We start from the raw sequence: 20,046 nt of genomic DNA on the forward strand, positions 1-20,046 counted from the left end.
CGAAGCGAGCGTCCGAATCAGTGGTTATATATGTTTGTTCTATGCAGCATAAACATAAGCGGACTTCTTTCAGTGTTATCCCGTTTTTTTTTTCTTGTGTGTATGATTAATGGCGACCAAATTGACTACTCTTGGCAAGCTCGATCTCAACTCTGCACGCAGCAAAGGGATAAAAAGCAAACTCTTTTTTTCGTTCTTGTTGGGTCCAACCTCTGCGATGCACTCACAAAATTTACGGAAATTGTGCTCTTACAAATAGCCGTCGCATTCTTTCTGTGCAATCCCCTTTAAATATTACTGCTTTACAGAGCAAAGAGCCAATGACAAAGCAGAAGCCTATATGTATTGAGCAACAGAAAGCTTTACATCTAATTACAATACTGCAGAAGTTGATTAATTAGACTGAATGTGTAATTAGACGGAATGAAAAAATAATGTAATTACCTCCAAGAGACGGCAAACTACATTAACTTGATTCTGCCCAGCTACGAGGCATTTGCATTTTTTTTAAAGTTTGGCTGAAATTTTGACGCGCTATTTAGGCGTAGAAGCGTGGAGAGACCTAATACTAATAAATTGAGTGGAGGAATATGTGAGCTTAAGAATCGATGATAGCCGATGGTATGGCGCGTTTTGTGTCTTTCTTAATGATGTGCGAATTTCGTAGTTAAGTCGCAGCGTTTATTTTAGTCACAACGTGCAGCGACAGTACATATATTCCTCAACTCTACGCTTCTCTGCCATGTCGCATATCGACACAGACAAGGGCCCTTTCGCCGGATCTTACGTATATTATTCCGTCGAGAGTATATGGCGAGACAATAACGGCGTGCCCTCCGAACCCGGCACTAAGCTGTCTGACCCCGGCTGAAATAATTTTTGAAGTAAAACGATCCCCGGCCTCTGATTTCCGTGAAGTAGCGATGGGGGTCAGCTTCAAGCCCGAAGCCTCGCCACACTTGCCACGCCTGACCGTATATGCGTGTTTGTGCTTCCAAGATATGGCAAAAATAGATACCTGCAAACACAAAAACAATCACGGACCTTGAGGCCTTCGCGCCCCTTGAGAATCGGTAACGTGAATTATTATGTAGTTTGTTGCATTTTAGAGCAGCGTAGGCTTCGTAGGACAAACATTTAGGCTTCATGCGGCAAATATTGAGCGCACGTCAATGCACTGAAGAAAAAAAATTGAATGAGAATGAATTCCTCCTCCCACCTCACCCGTTACTTCTTTACCGTCCACGTATTTTCTCTTTGACCTGCAGCTGAACATTCCGGAAATCATCCAAAAAGTGTACGGCGTAACCGTCACCGGCAAAATCTTCGGCCGACATCCATCACAGCCGAAGGCATTATTAGCGTACGACAGCGGGTAAGCACGAGTGCGACGCACAAGCTAGGTGGTGGCAGGGCAAGTCTTGTCAACGGCTCTCCACTCTTGCACCCGTGTTCGTAAACTATCCTCGACCGATCATTCTTCCGTTCCACCGAGTTGAGTACAGCGCCACCCCTCGACTGGAGAGGTCGCTACGCTTCTCATGGACCACTGCGGTGCGTTGTTGAAACGCAGTGACCACTTCTGTGGCGGGATGGCGCTGCCAACCTGTTTCTCGAGTTTAGGTGCAGTACAGAGTCGAGGGTCATATGAAAATACGGGGGTGACTCTTATGCGCCGGTGGATGTTCGGAGCCAACGGCAAAAAGTGATTTTTTTCCATATAGTAAGAAATGTAGTTCGAAGCAAGATCGCGAGCGACAATTAGAAGATATCTTTAGTGAAACATCGTGAAGCTCTGAAAGAAAGAGTATATACTAAGCACCGTACCCATGCACAACTAAGCTTTTCGATGCGACTTTTCGTAATTCACCCTTTGATTGAATTTTGGGGGGGGCTAGTATCTATCTAACGGTTGTTGTGGGCTTATTCAGATCATAGCGCAGCTTCAAAATAAGGACCAATCAATCCAGTACACTCTAAGTGTATGGGCCATTCCAAAAGATCTAAGGGGGGCCTAATTTAAATCGAAGGGGGCGTGATTTCATTTACAGCACCCCTCAATAAGAAAAAAAGTTCTTGAAAATTTATGCGAAATAATTTGTTTCAAAGTGGCTTTTTTTCTTACTAGGACAGTCCTCGTGCAGCCCGATATTTTTCAAAAGGTATTCAAATAACGTTTGCATTGAAAAGTCCTAACGCAATTTTACTTTCAGTAGCAAGCGAACATTTCATTAAGCGTTTCATGGCCCAGAATCAAGTTGCTATACGGCCCCTCAAAGGTAAAAGAAGTCGCAAAGAAAAAGTCGAAGCTTATTTAAGTGTACAACAATATATTTTTATCCTGCAGAATGGTCCATCGGTGAATGAAATATAACGAACGTGCTATCAATCTGAATACATCCTGCGTATCAGTTTCGTATTTTTTTCGTCGCATGTGCCTGAATGTATTGCGGAATATTTTTGGATAAATCGAGAAAAATGTTTTCCTGGTGCAATCAATGATGTTAACTGGTCATTCCTAGCACTTATTTCTTAGCTCAATCTTCTTCTTATAGTCTGTGCCCTCCGGGCAATACATGCGCTTGATATGTGCGGACACACCTGTACGGATTTAGATGTTAAGAATTTATTTCAACGGTAGACAATAAAGCAACATGTGTTTTGGTGGCCAGACCATGATAAGCATTTTGATGCCAGTAGATGTAAATTGACGCATTAAACAAAGATTGTGAGGTTATTACGTGCCAAAACGGTGGTGACTCCGGAATAATATTGAAAACCGGGGCTTCTTTAGCGTGCACCTAAATCCAAGTACAGTTGCTTTTTCGCCCCCGTTGAAATGCGGCCGCCGTAACATGGGATGCGATTCCGCCACCTCGCGCTTAGCAGCCCAACACCATAGCCACTAAGCAATTAAGCACGGCGGGTGTGGCGCATTTTAGTGCTTTACGCTGTGTCCCCGAACGTGTCTCAATTTCTTACCATTTATGTCAAAATTGTTGTCCTTCTTTTTGAGGCTCACCCAACTCGCATCAAGTCCCCACCACGAGCTCCACGTAGTCCGCGCGCGAAGATGTGCAAACGGGCTAACCAAACCCAGCGTGGCGCTGACATCAAAACTGCCTACCGGTCGGAAGTAGCAGACTGTTGCTGCCTTCAGCCTGAGATGATTGGAGATTGTTGGATATCGCTATTAACATTATGAATCTGGAGTGCACGCCATGCTCCGCTATTTATGCTGCACTCACTTTTAGCGTATTGAGTTAAAGCGACACTAAAGCGAAACAATAACTCAGTCTAGACTAATAAAGCATTGTTTTAGAACCCTGCAGGCAGTCATTTCAAGAAAATAGTTTATTAGATGAGAAAATGAAAGTCGAAGTATCAGTATTTGAATTTCGCGCCGAAACCCCGAAGCTCTACGTCAGTGTGAAGTCAGAGATTCCAAAGTATGTTTTCGCATTTGGGCCGCGTTGGCTGAGTAGAGGTTCCCGAAACTTGCTATGTTTAATATTTGGTGTCTTTAGAATACAATGTAGTCAATCTGTAGCGCTATATAAGTAAGTAAGCCCTAGAAGATGCAATCAAAATCCATGACGTCCCAGCGATCCGGTGCGGGAACTTCAAGGCGGCGTCGCACCCATCTTTCGTTCTTGCGCTTTTTCTGGCTTGCCAAGCGACTTATCGTGCTAAGAGCGGCGTTTTTAGTGTTGTATAAAGGTAATTTACTGATGCAGAAGAAATCATTTTTTACTGTAGTGTCCCTTTAAGCTTTAGATGTGGCGCAGCTGCATAGTCCATCGGAACCTTCACAGATTAACAAGTCGACACCTAATGCAAGGGAAACGGGTACACAGGAATGCACTTGTCTCGTCCTGAACAAAGCGGGGATATGCAGACCCGGAAAGATTTCGGGAAGAGTAATATTTTGCCGTGATCCATTTGTGTAATCTTCGTAAAATGGAATGACCTTACCAAGATTCTATCAACTGCCTGTTCCAGAGGCCATGGATCGATGAACCTGGCCATGTTCAAGTTTTTGCTGAAACTTTCGCTGTACATGGACGAAGACGACCCCGACCTTGCCCCGTTCTTCGCATTCGCCAACAAGTACGAGTGGGGATCGAAGGTTCTGCCCGTGAAGGCGTACCGTTGCGGCACATTCCTCGAGAACTACTTGAAGCCCGCGATGATGCAGTTTCTCTTCCATTACGACAAGGAGCGGTTAGACGCCATCAGTGGCGAGGCAAGTATCAGGTATTTTGCGACACTCTTTCGTTGATCTGTTTGTCGCATCGAAGAAAGGCGGAAATAAACAGACAAGACACACCAATGATTCCTTCAGCACGCATCTCCCTTGTGTAAGTGTGCTACGCTGCCATATTGACGTGTTTGAACAACTCGCCCGTAGTTTATTCGGACGCCGTTCACACAGGTGTTGCAGGAACTGCGCTCTGATTATGGTCCACGTAATAACCTCACTCGAGCAACGAGTCGCACGACTTGTGCGACTTGTCGTCGAGTTCCCAAGATCGTTTTATTATATTCGTGTACATTACGGTTAAATGAATACAGCCACAACGGCTCGTCCACAAGCTCCCTTCTGCAAGGTTCAACAGGTAATCCACGCTCGATAGCTCCATTTGCTACAGTTGCGCGCAACGATGGCTTTGGTTCGGACAAAACGGACATACTGCGCCTTAAATGGCAGAGAGCGGGGCTTACGAATTCCGCACACATCGCTCTCGTTCTTTGGGGGCTCCCTACATTTCTCAATAGGAAGACGCTTTTGGAGTGCTCACGCTACTGCGTTTCATAACTTGAGTTCATTACCGAGATTCCACTCATTACCCGGGGCCGCCGGGTGCCCAGGCACCCAGGCAAACAGAAAAGTTTGCGAGGTGGATTGTAGGAAGGAGATGGTGGTATACGGAGGGAGAGAGCAAGCGAAAAGACTGGCCTAGCGATTACGCGTTTTTCCGGGACAGAAACATTGGTTAATCCATGTTTCGAGGCTGCAAATACGGTCACGAGATCAGACTTCACTACTAGTCGCCTGCATTCATCCCCTGGGCCGGCTGTCGCGAAGAGCGCATAAAGAGCGCTGCTGCCCGCGGGATACTCGTGACGCTAGTAACACGACCGATGGTCTGGCAGTGTACGGCGAGTACATGGCGCGGAATACCGCGTGTTAGGCCCACGCTGCAACAAAAAGGTGATTGATGAAAGGATAGCGGTATTAGGTGGTTAGCCAAGCGAACTTAGATTATTCCGTCCCGGTGCTGTGGAACGCAAGCGACTCAGCTGGGCGGCCTGATGGGCTTAAGTTCCTCCAGGGTGTTAGTCGTCCTGAGTCACTTTAGGATAAGGGTAGCCATGTGCATAAGAAGGCCAAGGGGAAGTTTCTGCGCTTTCTTGAGTAGAGTACACACACGTGTGTGTCCAGTGCGAGTTAGGTTCTCATAAAGGAGGTGGTTTAGTAGGCGTCAGTGTATAAAGGCCTGCACAACGTATAAGTCAACTCTTTCAGGCCATGTCAGCGGTTAGAGACCCGCCGAGGCATATGCATGGTTTGGTTACACTGGGTGGTGAGTTGGCGAAGGGCATGCGTTGCTTTTGCCTCGGCTTCTGAAGTGAAACCAAGCGCCCGGATGAGTGATTTAGAGGGAACGCATTTGGCATCTGATGCTGTGTTAAGAGAAAAGTCTGTTGGTTCACGAGCGTGCTTTTCGACGACGAGTAGCTCTGTCTTTGCAGAGGAACATGTGAGCTCTCCACGCCGTAGGCATTGCTCAATGGTGGTAGCTGCTCCCTGCAACTACGTTTTGATGTGCCAGGGGGAGCCTGTCGCTATCCACAGGGACAACGTCTACGTAAAGAGTGCGACCAACATCCTAGATCTGATTGAAGAAAGATACGAAAGAGCGTATGGCAAGGCTGAATAGGAGTGCCATGGCTGTCTACTGCTTTTGAAGGAGAGAGAAGATAACCAATGACAACCAATAGCAATGGTAAGGATAACCAATGGCAACCGACTGCAGCCAGTAGCTGCTAACAATTCAAGAACCAAATCGTGGTCGAGTTTACCGAATAGGGTCTTCAGCTCCATTGCTAGAACGGCGCTGTATTGTGCAGAAATTGGTAAATCTAACATCGTTTTTCAGGCAGGGCGCTATGTGCTGAGTATACATGCCGACCGGACGTTATACTCTCCGTCGGTATCCGATATACAGCGAGGGACCACCCCCGCAAGATGTTACGCAGAGGTAACGGCGAGAAGCAAACACTGCCAAACATCTGAATCTTGAGTCACGAATATCTCTTCGTTGGCCGAATTTGCACCACATAGCAAGTGGCATAGAAAGTAGCTAAGCTTAGCACAGTCGCCAGTCGTCGAGCCCGAATCACGTACGTCATGTGCATCCTGTTTTTATACGTGACTCGCAGTAAATTCCAGCATACTGCGTACGTGATGCTCGCGTACGTTCGAATATATATGTACAACGCCATTCGAGTTGCACGCGCAATCTTTTAGACAATAGTCCTTTAAAATTTATTGACACTCACTATAGATCAAAATTCAGGAAATTCAAGCAATAACTATATAATTGCAGTGGCAAGCTGGTGGAAAACTTTCACCGGCAGAAATCTAGACAATATACGCGTTTTAATGCAATGCTTTGCGCAATGCATTTATTCTGTTCATTGTATTCACTGTGGGTGGACAATGCTTTCTTGTGCGTAATGTATTGTTTAATCAGCTCTTCGATGATCGCGACTCTTTCAGATTCAAGCCCGCATGACGGAGTTCACGGCGCCTGGTCCAGACAAGAAGACCCTTTCTTTCATCCTTAGGCCCCTGAAGCTTGCAAAAGGAAAAATTGCTGATGTAAGAGAGCGTCTTATATGGTCTCATTTAGCGATTTCGTCATCTGCAATGGTGTCATGCTATTTCCATGCGGCTCTGAACTGGGAGGAATCGCCAAAGCTTGCTACACAGACAGCGTAGCATCGAAGCTGGGGACTGCACCTCTGGTACCCTTCTTCTTGCGCATGCGCAGTCATGTATTCTGCTAGAGTGGCTGCAGGCGCATACGTAACCTGACAATAATACTCGCATTATGTTCTTTGATGTCTTTCTGTGTAATAATTGTGTCAGTTAGCAATGACTATGTCGCCAGAATTATCGACTGCGACATGAACTAGAAGCATAGACAATCGCCGTTGCGTTATAACCCGTTCGCGTGGAGAAAAGCAATAAACGAAAACGCCTGATGTTGCGCCTACGTCGTACTTTGACCTAATGATGCAAGCCCGTGCGCCTAATAAAATGTCCTTCAAAAGGTAATTAGGAATTCTTCTGAAATGGTTGTTGAATTGACTCCGCGGGAGGAGCTCCTTATTTTCCTCGACGTGTTTTTCTGACGAAGATGGCTATCAAAGACGTCGCCAAGCGTAGAGAGCTTCATCGAATATGGAAGAATATATGGTCTAAGGATACTATACTTGTTTCTGTCGTAATTCTTGTGACGCAGGAATAACATACAGCCTGAACATATACGCTTACACAATGTTTTACATTGCAAAATCCTACTTCGAGCAATCCATTCACCGAGAATCTAATTTCTACATCGCATCTAGTGTAAGCAACGCAAATCTGGCCCAGAACTAAGCCAATAGCGTGTAATCTAAGGAAAGGCAAATTGTTCTCGTTTGCAAAGAAATGCGCGGTAGTGAATTGGAGAAATTGCGCTCGATTTTTTGGAAAATCGCAATTTAGAGACAAGCCTATGCTTATATCGGGGTGACTGTTGGCGCGTTAGTTAAGAGGCTTTGTAGCATACGGCTAAGAACATTTCAAAAATGTGGAGTGAAATTGAGGGGTACGGGAATATATAAATGTGTGATAGGAATTGGCTACTACATATAAAATAATCGTATTTAGTATTTTCTAATGATCAAAACTAACCAAATGTTTCCCAACCACTCAATGCTAGTCTTGTTACTGTTCGTTGTCAGCTAAACGAATTATCGCAAGTCATCATAAATGAGACGACAAAAGCTTTCGACACCGTGCAGAAAGAAATTGGGTAATGCAGGCTTTGTTTCCCCTTCCCAGCAAGAACTTGGATGAAAACCTGTGATTTTTGCCTATAGTCTGTCTATAGTTTTCTGTAGCAGTCTACGGATGTATGAGCATTAACTTTTTCCTGTTCAGGCTCTGATGCTTTTCTTGCAAAGGGCACTGTTAGATGCGGCGAACCAATCTTTCAGCAGCTTTTCTGTTTTCTTTTCCACATCTTTGTTTTTCGGCTTCTACTTACCGTTCTTGGAAAGCTAGTCACAGAGCAGCATTTTCCTTTCTGGAAAAGCCTGCTTGCCACCAGGATCTAAAGTTGCTGAGAGTTTATTCGTGCTCAAACCTGATCCTTTCTTTGCACTAGTCAGTAAAAATAATGCCAAGCAATACCAACACTGAATAATCCTGCTGTATAAATTTATGTGCGTGGCGTCTGAATATTCCGCATTCGATTCTCCCGCCGGGGTGTCTTCGCAGCTATGCTGTGTCGCTGCTAAGAACGAGCTCGTGGGATCGAATACCAGCCACGGCAGCTGCATTTCGGTGGAGGCACGTATGCAAATACGCCCCTGTCCGTGCGTTGGGGGCACGATAAATATCCCCTGGTGGTCAAAATTAATCAGGAGCGCCCCCCCCCCTCCCTCGACGTGTCTCGCAATGAAATTGTGGTTATGGCACGTAAATACCAAGAATTCAATTCACATTCCGTTCGACATTCGGTACTTAAGTTTTCGTATTCAATGCGACTTCGAAAATGTTGATGATGTTTGACAGTCTCTAGTACGAATGCGAAAGCCCGTAATATTCAAAAGCAATCTCGGTAGGGTGTGCGGGCGCCATGGCAGCCATCAAACATGGTTCTCAAGATCAAGTTGGAATTGCGATGTGAGGGCTCTCGTCGCACTATGCGCGGCAATCAGCGCAGTGTTGTTTTTGACGATCCCAAGCGCGGTAATAAACTGTCAGTTTATGAAGAGGTGAGACTTCCCTGACTCAGTGAATTTAACCAGGACAGAACTAGAGAGTCATCCCTGACCTCATCCTTCCTCCCCCCTCCTCCCCCCCCCCCTCCGTGAGCGTGCGAGTGCACGAAATGCCAATTCTGAAGCCATGCGGATGTTCATAAACGTTCATTGTTGGCACCCCGTTTTCTGAGAAAAAAAGCAGGGGGCTGTATATTCTAAAGATGCGTTTCATTTTCCATCCTTGCCGCCCTCCGATATCGACTCACAGTGACGCAAACAAAAAAAAGAAAAAAGAAGGAAAAACGTTCCCAAATCCAAGCTTCATTCGCAAACGTTCAAACCGTGAAGGAAGCTAGTACTGCGGTAAGGATGGTACGGAACATAATGTTGTGAACGATATGCAAGCTTCCACAAGAAGGCTTTTTAAATTTTTTAACACATGATATTTAGGGGATGTTGGCGGCTTTTAGACGCGCCGGATACTAGCATTCAAGTAGATTAAATATACACTAAATTTGAAATAAAAGAAAGAAAGAAAGAAAAAGTCACCCAGGCAGACTTTGCACACACCAAGCTCACCTGCGGTAACCGCAATTACTTCTGCACTCCAGCTAGTAGAAACTGTTGAGCGGAGCTTTAGAAGGCCTATTCAAATACATGTAAAACGCAAAAACGCTTTTCTGAGATAACAGATGGACCGACTCTAATGAAATTTGTTACATCTGAGAGGGAAAGCGAAATTCTAGTGACTGTTGGAAGCGGAATTTCGCTTTAGTGCTTGAAATATGGTAAATTTCAAAAATTTGAAAGTTCACAAAAAGTAGAAGCACAAGCGCTGCTTCAAAAACAGATATCACGATTCTGTAAACGGCAAGCATTAGGCCTTTCAGAGCGGACAAATTTGATACGTCAATATATGAATTTGTAAGGTTGTGTACGAGGGTTCTGCAAAAGCTGAATTTCCATATTACAAATTTTTTTAGGCTGTATGTGTAAAATATCAATTTTGCCCGCTTTAGATGTACTCTTACATGGAACTCACAAAATCGTGATACTATTATTCATTGCATAGTTCCAGCGCTGTAAACTTGATATTGTAATTTTATTAAAATTTTCAATTTTTGCCAATTTTATATTAAAAGATTGACGGCCTAAATGAGGAATTCGAAACAGTCACTAGACTAAGTTTTGCTTTTTAGTGCAACAAACCTAGTCAAATTTGGTGCAGTGGTTGCCGAGGAAAGCCAATTCTCCTTTTACACGTATTTAGATTGGAACACTCGAGCTAAAGCTTCCTCTTAGGCTGAGGCGGGTGCTCTGAATTCGATTCATGGGTGGTGCTGGTATGGACGGCGGGAATGGCGAGATGAGCTCGAATCGCTGGCAGTTTTGTCTCGATTCTAGCCCCAGGTGCTCCATCTTATTTAGGTCCAACCATGTGTACAAGCACCTTTGCAGGTTTTGTATATCGTCCTAACCTGTTTAGGTACCGTCGCCGGTGCCAGACTTGAATCACTATACAAAGCGAAGAAAGAAAATGTGCGTTGCAGATTATTGTTTGACGTAAGCGCTTTTGAGTTGTCCGGTTACCTGTGATGTTTCCTTTATTTCGCACACCTTTCTTCAATTACGGGGTTTTACGTGCCAAGCCACTTCATGAGGCACGCCGTAACGGGGGACTTCGTAAATGTACACCACCTGGGGTACTTTAACGTGCACCTAGATACACGGTTGCTTTCGCCACCATCGAGATGCGGCCGCCGTGGCCGGGATACGATCGCGGGACCTCCTGCCTAGCAGCCCGACACCATAGCCACTAAGCAACCATGGCGAGTCGCGCACCTTACTTAAAGAGGCCTACAAAAGTTGCTCGTGTCAGCGGCAATATAAACATGGCCAATGAAGGCCCAGCAGAGGGCCATCATTTGCGTGAAAAGATAAATCATGTCGTGCCTTCATTAAACTAATTACAATTATTCCCTTCTTAGTTGCCGACTTTGCGGCACACGTTTATACTTGCATGTTGAAGGGAATCGTCGAAGAAGTTACGCGTCCTTACATTTAGAAACGGCCATGCCAACCGAAGCAAGTCTCGTCGTTCTACACTTTCAATTTACCCGACTTTAACCACGCGTCGCAGCGCCACGCGGCTTGCCGCCCAACCCTTCTTGTGACGTATAGATGGGCGCATAAGGCAACATGAAGCTACACCGATGCGCTTAGCTCTCGCCCCGAGCGAAAGCCCATTGTTGCCTTGCGCAGCTCCCGATGTGATGCGACATGGCATCACCAGCGGGGGGTGATGCGGGCGTGATGCCATATTAACGAGCCCGGTAGCCAAGCTTCATTTCTTTTTTAACGCTTTTCTATTACGTCACTGGAGGGCTGCACTGGGAAGCGAGTTTCGCAAGTGCCGCGTGCGCAATCAGGTGAATTGAACGAATAATTTGGTGCCAGGGGTGTTTGGGTTTGCGTGGCCGTCTGGAAATGCAGAAACGCGCAACTAGACTTTTATGGCGGCTACCTTCGACTTTCCAATTGAGACTCATGCCGTAATGTTTTAGGCAGTTAATCATTGTGAGTAGTTTGTCTAGCTGATGGATTGATTTCGTTGAGCTGCAAATTATGTCCGCCTTAGCAGAAATTTGTATAGCAACTTGATTTCCAGTGACGTGTGAGGGCTAGTTAAAAGAAGTGTTCGAAGTCAGAAAAAAAAAGAAATTTCTGCAGAAACACTAAAGAGTGTATACGTTTGGGAATGCGAAAGCATTACAGTCCTTTTGCTGAAATGTTTTTTTTTTTCGGTCCGTTCCTTCTGCGCGTCAGCTCTCGCCTGCGTACTAACGCCGCCTCGCTAAGGCCAAATGAACACGTGCCAATCGTCTCAACGCGTTCGCTTGCCCGCGAGGAGCTCATTACTCGAAGGACGGCTCAGCGCCGGTCAAGTGGTCAGTAGCGCCTTTCATGCCATACACGCATGACGTGGCGCCACCTCCGCCCCACTGGCTGCGCCGTCACGTCTGCGACGACACACGCAACCGGCACACCCTTAGTCAATGTGAACCGTAGAGGTGCCATGCCGTCGGGGAGGCGTGCTTGTGTCGAGCCCCCGGAGGCCCGGGTTCGATTCCCACCCTGACCAAATTAAGCGAATTTGATTTTGAAAAGCGTCTCATTTGTTTACAGGAACCTCCCTCAAAACTCTGACGTCAATCCGACCATCTTGTGATCTGCTTTACTCAGTGAGCCTTCGACCCTTTTGGTGCCATCTTTCAGTCACGCCGACTACGCCGGCGGATTTTTGCGTAATGTGGCATAAATTGCTTTGAGAAAAAAAAAAAAAACTAACGCCGTCTATTTATCATGAGGAAATCACAAAATTGCTCTCCCACAAACAATTATAGCTTAAGAGCGTATTGGTGAATTCGGCTGATGGTGTTGGATTTAAATCAGAAGAAATGCGCAACACCATGGTGTCCCTCCTGCATTTTGATAAGGGTGTATATTTGTGGATCCGAAAACAGATGCTCCTGTTGATGACACCAAGTGCCTTATTTCGTTCACTGAAAACGCCTTTGTTGTTATTTGGCTAAAATTTACCTTAACATTAATTATTTCTTGCTATTGACTCAAAACTCGTATACGAAGCCGACAGCTATTTTTCTCAAAGCCGTAACGTGAGCGGCTCTAGATGTGCGCCATAATTTAAGAGTCTAGCATCAGCTAAAAACATTGTGCCGCTTGCTCATCTCCACGCAGCCCGGTGTGATTGTCAATGTTATGGAACTTAATCCGACCAGTATGAACCCTTCTAAGCCCTAATCCGTCGTTATCTACCTTATCGAACGTTCGCTTATCATGGTCAATAGTGAACATGATTAGGCAGGTTTAATCAAGATGAAGCTCATTACGCCACTGCAGCCCATGATCAGTGATATTAAGGTGAAGTAGCCACCGTTAATTAAGATAGAGCTAAGGCACCCAAACCCTCGGCTTTTGGTGGGAGTCAAACCCACGACCTTGGTGTCAAGGTGAATTAAGGTTAGTTTAGCGAAGCTGTTGTAAAAGCACCGTTACATTTGCCGAGGGGGTTATGCTGTGCTTAATTATGGTTGATATGCGTGTTTTGAGCTTGTTCTTTATTGAAACGTACGCTGTCCTGTGCGTTGTACATATGATTTCAATGAATGTCTGCACCGTTCGCTTCGCTTTGCTGAGCGCTTGCAGCCTCGGCCTTACGTGGGCTCCAGCCATTGTTTACAGGGATATGAGGTATTCATCGTCTTGCGTGACGGACAACTTTTTCGCATGGTAGGCATATAAATGCTTACCCACCCACCGTGGTTGCTCAGTGGCTATGGTGTTAGGCTACTGAGCACGAGGTCGCGGGATCGAATCCCGGCCACGGCGGCCGCATTTCGATGGGGGTGAAATGCGAAAACACCCGTGTACTTAGATTTAGGTGCACCTTAAAGAACCCCAGGTGGTCGAAATCTCCGGAGTCCTCCACTACGGCGTGCCTCATCATCAGAAAGGGGTTTTGGCATGTAAAACCCCATAATCTAAATGCTTACGCACTTAAGAATCCATTTTGAAAGCAATCCGTTGCTGTAGAGGATAGCTCATTGCTGACACTGTTCTTGGCGTGCCTTGGTGAAGTCTCATAAATGTAATAAAGCAGCTGGCATCAACTAGTGAGCCCGGATATTTAGTTCTATATTCGAGCTACTTATGACGTAGACTGCCTGTATATATTTTCTGTTCAATATCACGCAGCATTTAGCCGTGTTTCGCCGCTAGGCACATGGGTCCGACTTCATAAACCTTTCCGTTCGTAGATGGTGATTTCCGTCGTCCGGCTGCCTTCGCCACATGTCCAGCGTCAAGTTTGTCGCGCATGTGATCTAACGAGCAGTTTTTAAATGTCCTTTTGCGTGAATGGCAACCCCTGTGTTAGTTTCGGTAAATTATCGAAAGATATAGAGGACACCCCCACCGCTACGGCCGCATTTCGATGGAGGTGAAAAAAAGAGGACGGCCGTGTGCCGCACATTGGGTGCGCGTTAAAAGAAGCCGAGGTAACCGAAATCTAATCCGGAGCACTATGGCATGCCTCATAATCATATGATGATTTTGGCACGCAACGCCTCACGATATAACATAACTTTTTTTTAAATATTCTCGTTCGTCGTGTGCGCCTACTCGCGCTCTGCTAAGGCACATATATACCGCGCCGCTTCGAGAAAGAGGGCTTCAAAAGTGACTTCGAGCTATAGGGGACTACTTGCGCGCACTCGTAATAGTGTGCTACCTCCGCCCTCGCCGTTTTCCCGCAACATTTTCCGAATGTTGTGCGCGAGTGCAGGAAGGATGAGTTGAAAGAAAGCGTTTGCATATGGCGCAGATTGCACGAGCAGCTGTAGTTCATATAAAGTACGCAGAAAACACTTACATTTATTTATTTCCAGAATGCATTTTCCTATTGACTGGTGGCAGCCTACGTGCTCGCGGACAAATAAAATGTTGATGAACGATTCGTGCTTGATTATCCATACTCTGCAGTTGAGCCTAACGTGCGCTATGCAAGATTTTAAGGCGTTTGCGAGAAATAGGTTGAAAATCTGTCTACCGAGAATTGGAGGCACGCGTACGCAAGCGAGTCTCGTGCGAAACTCCTGGTAAACGAGAGCGTACGTGTGCTGGTTGAACTATCCTATCGATAAACATGGTGTTGTTTACCTTTTCCGCACCTTCGACCTCTTATTTATTCCTTTGTTACAGTGGGGTGGCAACTTAACAGCGCTGGAGTTCTTCTTCACGAACAAGACAGACGAGGATGTGAAGGCTTACTTCGTAAGCATAGCCAGTCTTTCTTTGTTTACTTTATTTCACGCGCCTGTGTTCTCGCCTGCGCTGGGCAACCGCGGCCCTACATCTTCTGCAGTAATGTGACGTCGGTGTGTGCACCTTCGACGGCTATGAGCATGAAGTACTGCTGGGGAAATTCATGTCAGAGCATGTCGCCTGGTTTCACCTGGTTCCGCCACATCGTGGCTCCGCCAAAGGCCCAACTCGTCTATCTCGTTTCGAATTTCCTACAGACAAGTCCCCAACTATATAATGTTCAATACAACTGACTCAGGTGGAACATTTAACCGTCCGCGGACGAAGCTCGTAAACAGCATAGTCGTCATTAGAAATTAGGAGGTTAACACAGGTGAGGACGTAAATGAGGTGAAAGCAACACGGCCTGCGCACTTTAGCGCGACAAGTGACCCTGCACACTTCCTATGACCCAGATGACCTTCCGCACTCCCAGCGTGGAGGGTCGTAGCACGAAGTGAAGGCAGACACAGACCCCGGCGACGACGCTGCCTGAACGGGCTACATGTGGTCGGAAGCGGCCGTTGCGGTCGTGCGTGACATGTTGTTAGCTCGGTAACCCAGTAATCATTGAATGTGGCACATTGTTGAATGGCGACTACAGCACCTATATACAAATCTCCATTATCACTCTTTTATTTATTTATTTATTTATTTATTTATTTATTTATTTATTTATTCATTTATTTATTTATTTATTTATTTATTTATTTATACAGCAGCCCAATATAGCGCTATCGCAGGAGTGAGGATATTATTCATTAAAAACACACACATACGCAAAACGATGAATAATCAAAAAGAAGTGCTTTGCATGTTAGCGAATTGCTTACCAGTGGTAGCTATAAAATTGCTTGATAGCGAGCGAATGTTTCCGGGTAGAGAATTCAAAAGCTCTGTTGAACGTGGAAAAAGAAAAGAACTATTTTAATGTGGCGATACGAGCATAAATAGGTGTTACATTCAAGGCGTGGGAGCTACGAGTACAACTTGCGTTAGTAAACTTGTGGCAGTTACAGTCACAAAGACCAGAGGTGTAGTTATTAATTGCATATAGAAGTTCAAAGGCCTCAATGTGATGAGGTTAAAATAACTGCTCTATGTGCAAAGATTGCTGAGCCATTGTAGGTGAGAAACAGCGGCTGGAATTTTGGTAAATGAAAAGGATACATTTTCGTTGAACGTTATTGAGCGAGCTTATTCCACATTGTTTGTAGGGGAGCCACGCGACAGATGCGTATTCAGAACAGGGCGAATTAACGTTTCATAGAATAGCAATTTCGTATCGCGGGTGTTCTTACCTAAAGGTCGGCGAAAATAATCGAAATTTTTAGGGATTTACCGTTCACGTATTCGATACGTTTAGACCAAAAAAGATGTTCTGTTAGAATGAGTCCTAAGTATCTATATTGGTTCACTCTTTTAGGTTGGATGTCATCCAGGGAATAATCGAACGAGAGGGGGCTCTGTCTATTGGGGAATGGCATAACGACTGTTTTACAACAATTGATGTTCATTTGCCACATTTTCCACCAAGCGCGAAACGACATAAGGGATTGGCGAAGACGGTGATGGTCATCAATGGAGTTAATAGATTAGTATAACACACTCACTTGCATAAAGGCTGATTTTAGTTGCTGTACTACAAACTTTTATTATATATTAGAAAAAATAAAGGGCCTAATATTGATCCTTGAGGAACGCCTGACGTAACGTCGGCAAGAGTGGATTCTACGGAGTTAAATGGAACAAATTGTGTTCGACATTGAAGAAAACTGCCCATCGAAGAAACAAAACAAGGTTAATTGAATGTGGCTTTTAATTTACTAGTAGTTTAGAATAAATCACAGAGTCAAAGCTTTACAGAAGTCAATAAAGATGGCATCTATTTGATTACCTATGTCTAGGTTAGAAGCGGTATCATGAACGAAATCGACTAATGGTGCTACAGTGCTATAACCATGACAGAAGCTATGCTGGGCAGATGTCAGAATGTCATATATATGGTTAAAAAATTCGATTATATGTCGGTGAATAATGTTCTCTAACATATTTTATGATTGGGGGGTGAGAGATATCAGCCTGTAGTTAGCGAGAAGGTGTTTATGACCTGATTTGCACAAATGTATGACTTCGGCTATTTTCCATCTTTTTCCATGGTCAACCTCACTAGCCAAATTTCGAGGACTCCTAACTTTAAACCCATTGCATTCACGTCCATTTTGTTTCAAATGTCCTACAGACAAGTCTCTTCAAGAAGCTTAAGTATATATTTTATAACGAGTCTGGCTTTCTTCGCATGGTATGCTACAGCGTACATATTTAGTGGCCTTCATTGTACAGACAATTGATCATCAAGTAAACAGGAGACAACTAGTGGCGCGCGCCGACTCGCTTTGTCTCGTTTCACGCAGAGCTGTGGCGGCAACACATTGGAAGACTGGAACGACGGCTTGGAAGGAGGCTTCTTAGCGCACTTGTCGAAGCTCGGCGAACTGTACGCCTGCAACCTGAGGGAACACAAAAAGAAGGAGTAAGTCATTCCTGATGCAACTTCGTAAGAACAGCACGCATAACCAGCGTGCTGCATCGCGTCGCAGTGGAATGCACGTGGATGCAATGCCCCACTTTCGTGTGTTCTTCTTCTGGCCACTGACGATTGCCATCTGCATCGGAGGGAAAGCGTGTGAGCTAGCCTTCGGAAACCAAAGAAAGATATTTCGCAACATATTTGCTGCTCACGTTATGCATGAGTTTTGCCACGGGCAACCGTTATCACCGAAGCGATCGCTCTGGTTGAGGCTTACGCATTCATTTTTACGTGGATAACTGGTTTCCCTTCTATAGTATATGTCTTCAGCCCGAGACACTTCTCGCAAGACAGGAACAGGTTCAACAGCATGCGCTGTTATTCACTCTTGTCACCGGAGCAACTACTGAATGTCTTCAATATATCAGAAAGTAAATCTTCTCCTGACCGACAAAAGGCAGCAAAAAAAAAGTCAGCGAATAATAGACATCCATGAGTTAAAAAATAATAATGCCGATGACCAAACGAAGCAGCATTGCGGGTTACACGAAACAAGCATAGTTGATATACACTAACAGCTGTTCATGACAGACTGCCTTCGGTATCTGTTTTTAATGGGGCATGACTGGAAGCAGCTTCCATCGAATGTTGTCAATATCGGAGATAATGAGTCTTTTTCCTCGTTTCCGGTTGTTATACTATAGCACCTGGTATTTGTGTTAGACCACATACATTTTTAATTTTGTAAGATCTGTGTGTGCTGCAGTTTTTATTTTGTAACAAAATTAATGAGGACGTCCCATTAAAGTACACCGTCGAATTTTTTATTAGGATGCGCTTGCTTTGTGTGCACGCTGAGACCAACCTAGCGAACGTATTTCCTTGATTGTCTTTCCAGGATGTTTGCTTTTCCAGTCCTGGGCTCTGAACCTTACTACGACTTCATTTCCGACAAAACGTGTATGAGAAATACTTCCTATCACTTTCGCTAATTCTTTGAGTGCACGCTAATTCTTTGAGTGCACGCGTAATCATAGTTGCCCTTTAGAACAGCGATCAAAAAGACCCTGTGAAGTTGCATTTAGAACAGATATAATAGCCAAAATTTTATTTCCGGAAGGTGTTATTATAGCATACTTATATAAATTCTTTCACTGACATTCCTCATTGGTGGTCGAAGGAATGAAAAGTATTTGTTCGAACAGAATACCACGGCACTCGAATACGACGCGGTGTTTTAATGAAGGAGTGCCGGAAGAGATCCGCAAGGGAGCTTCTTTATTGTATCGCATAGGTGAGTTGTGAGAGGGAAATCTGGGGACCTTTCGACCTCGAAATCTGCCTTTTCTTTGTTACTAGGGAGGAAGCCGCGTTTTGCTCCGCTCCCTACCCATCGTGCATTGCGCGACGGCGGGTAAATACTCGCTAATCGACTCGTTCGACGTTCATGGTTTCCTGGCGCCGCTCGAAAACACTGCACTCATGATTGCGACGTCCTCGGTTCAACTCGCGTCTTTGATTGACCTTCTCTATAACTAGATTTGCGCCACACTTTGCACCTTTTAGTTCTGTTTCCAAGCACGTAAATGTCGCTGACGGGGGCGTCGCCGACGACCCTATCATTGGCAGCAGTTACGCTGACAAAATGGAGCGCCGGAGGTTCACCTTGAAATGGCAAACCTTATGTCACGTGCGCCCCAGTGACACGCGCCGACCACTGACGACAAAAAATGGTCACTTTGCCGTTACAGACTCCGTATTGAGCGATGGGAGTGTAAGAGATGGTTAACCGGGGCGAACAAACCGCGTTGTCCTCTGTCAAATGCAAATTGTAAGAGGTTCCAAGAATGAGTTCCCCGATTTCTCTCCAGCAACTCACACGTGCGAAAAGCGCAGGTCAAACATGACAAAGAAGCTCTCGTGTAGCCTGTGCTCTGTTTTGTTCTCGCTGTCGCTGCCTCGCCGTGGGCGCCGCGGGAACCACAGGATATTACGTGTGCAATGCGCGGTTGAGCTCGGGTTTTCGGGTTCAATCTACCACGTGGCGGCCGCATTTTTCATCATGGCGAAATGCGAAGTATTTACGCAGGAACTCCTCTGGGAGTTGCCTAAGTGTGCGTAAGCATTGTGCGACTTGCTCATCTCCACGTAGCCCGGCTTCATTATCAATGTTATCAAATTTTATCCGGCCAGTACAAACAAGAGCGCTGCGGCGACGCGAATTGGTGCGGACGGCAGCGCAAAGTGCTTCGATAACGCAAGCAAACTACGGCGGGTGGCGGCGCCAGCTGCGCTGATGACGTTCCGATCATTATACGCCGTTATCGCTTTTTAGCGCGCCTTATCCATCCGCGTCGAACCATTGTGGACCGTGACCAAACGTACTCCGGCGTCGGCTTGGTATGGCACCGCCGCGCGGAGCGTATCTTGAAAGCCATTAGCAGTGCCGACAGAGTGCCAACTGCTGATAGCTTCGCATGCTGTGTCCTCGGCGCTTAGGGTTGAAGAGAGACGTGCGGTACTGTACCTTGAAAGCGATCCGCGAGATGGGCAGACAGCGGGGTGTGATGAGAGCTGCCTGAGAGCTG

At 45.6% G+C, this 20,046-nt stretch overlaps 1 protein-coding gene across 1 annotated transcript in view; it reads left to right on the forward strand.

The window, feature by feature from the left end:
- Positions 1–20,046, forward strand: part of LOC142574707 (uncharacterized) — a 182,176-nt gene that overhangs the window by 112,031 nt on the left and 50,099 nt on the right. The window contains exons 10-15 of the mRNA XM_075683735.1: positions 1,269–1,375; positions 4,003–4,246; positions 6,788–6,889; positions 14,827–14,898; positions 17,343–17,461; positions 18,357–18,418. Of these exons, the coding sequence (XP_075539850.1) occupies positions 1,269–1,375; positions 4,003–4,246; positions 6,788–6,889; positions 14,827–14,898; positions 17,343–17,461; positions 18,357–18,418 (706 nt within the window). The remainder of the gene's footprint in view (positions 1–1,268; positions 1,376–4,002; positions 4,247–6,787; positions 6,890–14,826; positions 14,899–17,342; positions 17,462–18,356; positions 18,419–20,046) is intronic.

This window comes from Dermacentor variabilis, chromosome 3, assembly GCF_050947875.1.
Source record: "Dermacentor variabilis isolate Ectoservices chromosome 3, ASM5094787v1, whole genome shotgun sequence".
NCBI lineage: Eukaryota > Metazoa > Arthropoda > Arachnida > Ixodida > Ixodidae > Dermacentor > Dermacentor variabilis.